At 38.2% G+C, this 5,079-nt stretch overlaps 1 protein-coding gene across 1 annotated transcript; it reads right to left on the reverse strand.

The window, feature by feature from the left end:
- Positions 1-1,457: 1,457 nt before the first annotated feature.
- On the reverse strand, positions 1,458-4,654 carry LOC107826187 (uncharacterized). The gene is made up of 4 exons (XM_016653141.2): positions 3,656-4,654; positions 3,348-3,554; positions 2,462-2,553; positions 1,458-2,355 (listed from the first exon to the last, which is right to left on the reverse strand). Exons 1-4 carry the CDS (start codon positions 4,469-4,471, stop codon positions 1,659-1,661), a joined length of 1,812 nt encoding a protein of 603 aa, XP_016508627.1. The 5' UTR covers positions 4,472-4,654; the 3' UTR covers positions 1,458-1,658.
- Positions 4,655-5,079: the final 425 nt, after the last annotated feature.

The following is a 5,079-nucleotide window of genomic DNA, read 5'->3' on the forward strand; positions in this document are numbered from 1 at the left end:
CGGATGGTACAAAATAGTAATATCATAATCCTTAAGCAACTCTAGCCATCTCTGCTGCCTCAAATTAAGATCCTTTTGCTTGAACAAATGATGAAGACTGCGATGATCAGTGAATACCTCACAAGATACGCCATACAAATAGTGCCTCCAAATCTTCAATGCATGAACTATGGCAGCCAACTCTAAATCGTGAACAGGGTAGTTCTTTTCATGGGGTTTCAACTGACGAGAAACATAAGCAATAACTCTACCCTCCTGCATTAACACAGCCAATCCCAACTCTCGAAGCATCACACTATACGGTATAAGAACCTGAAGCTGATGGCAAAACCAACACTGGAGCTGTGGTCAACGCCGTCTTGAGCTTCTGAAAGCTCTCCTCACACTCGTCCGACCATACAAATGGTGCACCCTTCTGAGTCAACTTGGTCAAGGGCGATGCAATGGATGAAAACCCTGAACAAACCGGCGATAATAGCCTGCTAACCCAAGAAAGCTACGAATCTCTGTGGCTGAGGACAGTCTAGGCCAACTCTGAACCGCCTCTATCTTCTTTGGATCAACCTGAATACCCTCGCTGGACACCACGTGCCCCAAGAAAGCCACTGAACTGAGCCAGAATTCACACTTAGAGAATTTTGCATAAAGCTTCTCCTCTCTCAATCTCTGCAACACAACTCTCAAATGCTCCGCGTGCTCCTTCTGACTACGCGAATACACCAGAATATCATCAATGAAGACTACGACAAATGAATTGAGATAAGGCCGGAACACACTGTCCATTAGATGCATGAACGCTGCTGGGGCACTGGTGAGCCCAAAAGACATAACAAGAAACTCATAATGACCGTATCTGGTCCTAAAAGCTGTCTTAAGAATGTCAGAATCCCTGATTTTCAACTGGTGATAGCCTGAACGAAGATCAATCTTGGAAAACACACTTGCTCCCTAAAGCTGATCGAATAAGTCATCAATGCGAGGCAAAGGATACTTGTTCTTCACTGTTACTTTATTCAATTGCTTGTAATCAATGCACATTCTCATTGTGCCATCCTTCTTCTTCACGAATAAGAGTGGTGCACCCCAGGGTGATACACTAGGCCGGATGAACCCCTTTTCTAGGATAATTGCCTTCCAAGCAATAGACCCGGGTTCGACTCCCGGCAGAAGCATTTTTTAATGAATTTTCATTTTTTTTTATTCTTTGTTTCTGATCAGTTTGTACTCATGTCATGTATATTCCCAAATTTTTAGTTCAACTTGGAACATGACATGATCTTTGGATCAGGCAAGGTTTTTAACAAATATGGTTCGATAAACAATAACATGCTGAATGTACAAAGCGAGACCAGATTACCTAAAATTGTTTGGTTATGTCTTACATGAACTTCAAAATGATAGTGTGAACTGTTGAAATGGCTCCCTCATATTTAACAGGAAAGCAATCAAAAGAACAGTTTTCTATAGTAATAATTTGTGATTAAGCTTATAAGAGTATCATATAGTATTGCGGCTATGTGTACCAAATGACATATCAAATTATACCAAATGATACAAATGAAATAGAATAATTATACCAAATGACATAAAGGGGTAGAAACTAAACACAAACATATCAAAGAATGTTGATACAATAAAATAAATCTCAGCTTCCTTTCTCAAGGATTCTTCACTTTGATCCTCAACTTCCTGGCTATATGTCCTGCTTTAGGATGAATAGGACGTTTATTTGAATCAAACTGTTCCACTTCTACCCAATTAATCACTTTAAGCAAGAGTGATTGAGGGACTTTGCCTGAAGAATCTGATTCTACTTTTCCTTTAGCCTTTTTCAGCCCTTTCTCCAGGGACTTTTCAAGAAAATCCATAAACCAACTTCCACTTTCACTCTCAATCTGCTTTCCCAATTTGATTGTATTCGAAAGGCTGCTGCTTGTGGAAGAAGAAGCCGGTTTCTTGTTCTCATCATTCTCATTTATGTTTGTATTATTGGATAATGCTCCTTTTATTGCCTTTGATGTTGATCTCAAATGCTTCCCAAGAATTGACTTTTGATCATTCCTTTCAGGAGGAAACACTGCAATGGATTTGTAAAGTGCAGCTCTCCTCTTTGATGCATTTGATTCGCTGTCTTGTGATTCTTCCAGTGAATTCTGCACTATTTCATGTAAAATAGGGGTGCCATTCTCTGGTTCAACATTTGAAGTTTGTGACATTTCATTTGAAGCTGTTGCTGCTTGAATAGATACCATTTCTGCTACAGCTTGCACAAGTTGTTCATGAAACTCAAGAAATTGATCGAAACAACCTGCTGGCGCTTCCGGTTTTGCAGCTCTGCTCAAGTTTGAAAACATCCTTCAAAGCCATAAGTGAGAGAAAATCAAATTCAGGCACAATGTAGTATAGTGATAAGCACAGAAAATACAATAAAAAATAACACAAATAATCAAAAGTTCCTTACTTCAGTGACCGCACAAGATTTTCTGTGGCTGATGCATCCCTTAGTGCTTGAAGAGCAATTTTCTGTGCATTTTCTCTTTGCAGCACAGCTTCCTAATAGACATCACAAACGTGCTTTGATAAGGCTAATGTTCCAACAAAAAGGCAAGAATAATGCATATATTAAAAGCGAAAAGGATAAAAAATACCCCTTCTACTATTCTATATATCTTAATTTTATTTTTACCCTCAATTATATTTTAGAGCTATTTATGACCTTGCCATTAGCAAATTGTCTCATATGCTCCCGTTAAACCCCATAGAGCCTCCGTTAAACCCCATAGAGCTTCAACCTCAAGTATAACTACAGATAACTTTATACCCAGGTTAAAAATAGAGGGTAAAATTGAACATTCCATCCTAAATAATTTTGATAAGTGAAATCCACCCAATTCATGTTGGAGCTCCATTAATGTCAAGGGCAATACTAGACTGTTTGCTAATAATAATGGTATGAATGACCCTAAAGTAAATGGATCATAAAACCCAATGTAATCCCACAAGTGGGGTTTGGGGAGGGTAGTGTGTACGCATGCGTTACTCCTAGCTTGTGAAGGTAGGGAGTATGTTTCCGATAGACCCTCAGCTTAAGAAACACTAAATAGGAAGCAAACAACAATAACAACACAAGAAAATAACAAAGAATGACATGATAAGGAATAACAACGATCTAGGAACACAAAAATGTAAGAATAATACTAATACTACTAGTACGATTAGGAGAAACTCTCGACTACCTATCAGCCTACAATCCTAATTCTTTACCTCCACGCCTTCCTATCGAGGGGTAAAATTAAACCTTTTCCCTGTATTAAACATGCAACAAACAAATGCAGCAATGATGTTACCTTTCCCAAGATACTAAGTTTTCCAGGCAAATTAACAGTCAAACTGGTGTTGTCTTGGTTTGAATCAATAGGCTTAGATTGTTGTTGTTCTTGACAAGACTTTTTGGTATTGGAAAGCCTCTGAGAATCTCTGCCTACAGTTGGAGAAGCTGCCATTCTTGCACTCCTTAAACTTGGTGGTGGAGTTGTACTTTTCTTTTCCTGTGTCTACACACACACAAACCAAAAAAGGAACAATCAAATTGCAACATGTTATATGCCTTAAAACACATTGATGAACTATACATAAAAGGGAAAAATGTACCTACAGCTGAATTTAAAGGAGACTTGAAAATTCTCTCTTCTCCATTGCGATCAGTTACACTTCTGCTCCTAGGAAATTTCATCATGCTATGTGTAGCACAACTTTTCCTTACCATAGCAGGACTATTAGCCTCTATCAATTTAGACAACAACGCGCCACCAACGGATGATCTTACCATAGTACTACTCGCGCCTCCTCCTCCTCCTCCTCCGTCTTTAGTTAATTTCCCTCGAATAACAGGTGACATTGGAATAACTCGCGATATTTTGACAGCACTAGACCTTTCCTTAATCGGTGTACATTGATCGAAATCAATAGGAACTGGCTTCAGAACTTGAGGAGATGAAGCAACAACTACTTCTGTCCCATTTTGGCCTATTCCCCAAGAACCCCTTCTTGGAGGAGCTGACATATTTTGCTTAAATTTTTGTTCAACTTTTTCTCCTTTTTCTCTCAATCCCATTAATGGCTCTGGAGTTCCTACAAGAGGATGTCTTCCAGGGAGAGGCTTCGCGCCTTTAACGACAGGAACAGGCGAACCGGGCTCTAATCTATCGACATAAATGAATTGCCCTAACTGCATTTTATTGCTTAAAACCAAGTCATCTTGTTCATATGGAAGACTTACATAAATCGAATGTGAAGAATCTGAAACCTTGATGAAAAATCCATGCTTTGGCCATAGATTTTTCTCATCAAGATCTGCAGGGACAATATCAGTAACCTGTAAAAGTGAACTCCGGTGTTCACTTGTTGGCTTCACACCTGATTTCATTCCATTTAGAAGTTTCAACAAAATTCCTGGTGCTAATGCTGCCATTTCTTGAAAATTTTCAATAACCCCACCACAATTAACTCAAATTCTTGGGTATTAAGAATTTTCAAGAAAAAAAATCAAGAAAGATGACGAGAAGTGGAGTGAGTCAAGAATAAAATGTACTCTTAATATATTAAAAGTGACACAAGTTTAGCTGATAAGTATAACCAAGAAGTGGACCATTTCAGAGGGATTTTTGTTGATATTTGAAGCTATGTTTAACTGATAAGGTGAAGGTGGTGAAGGGATTTTGAGGACTAACGGTAAACTTAGAGAAAGATGAAGGAGGTGGGGTTTTAGGATGGGTCCCATAAATGAATTTTTAAATTTGTGAGTTTAGGAACGTTGTGGTAGTAACGGTCATATCTTGTGAGTGAGTCATATCAATGTATTTTTGTTTCTTTTTTGAATCTTCAGCGGAATTAAACATGATGCCCGTGTCCCTCTTTTTAATAGTAGTAACTTTTTTATTGCTTTTTGTGGTTAAAAAATTAGTGAGTTGAATATTATGTCTTTTTCATTTTTGTATTTATTTCCTAAAGAAAACATTTTCAACGAATAAAAAAGAATTGGGATGTTGCACATATTTGCTTCTCAAACTTGTGGACAGA

This window comes from Nicotiana tabacum, chromosome 20 (assembly GCF_000715075.1).
Source record: "Nicotiana tabacum cultivar K326 chromosome 20, ASM71507v2, whole genome shotgun sequence".
NCBI lineage: Eukaryota > Viridiplantae > Streptophyta > Magnoliopsida > Solanales > Solanaceae > Nicotiana > Nicotiana tabacum.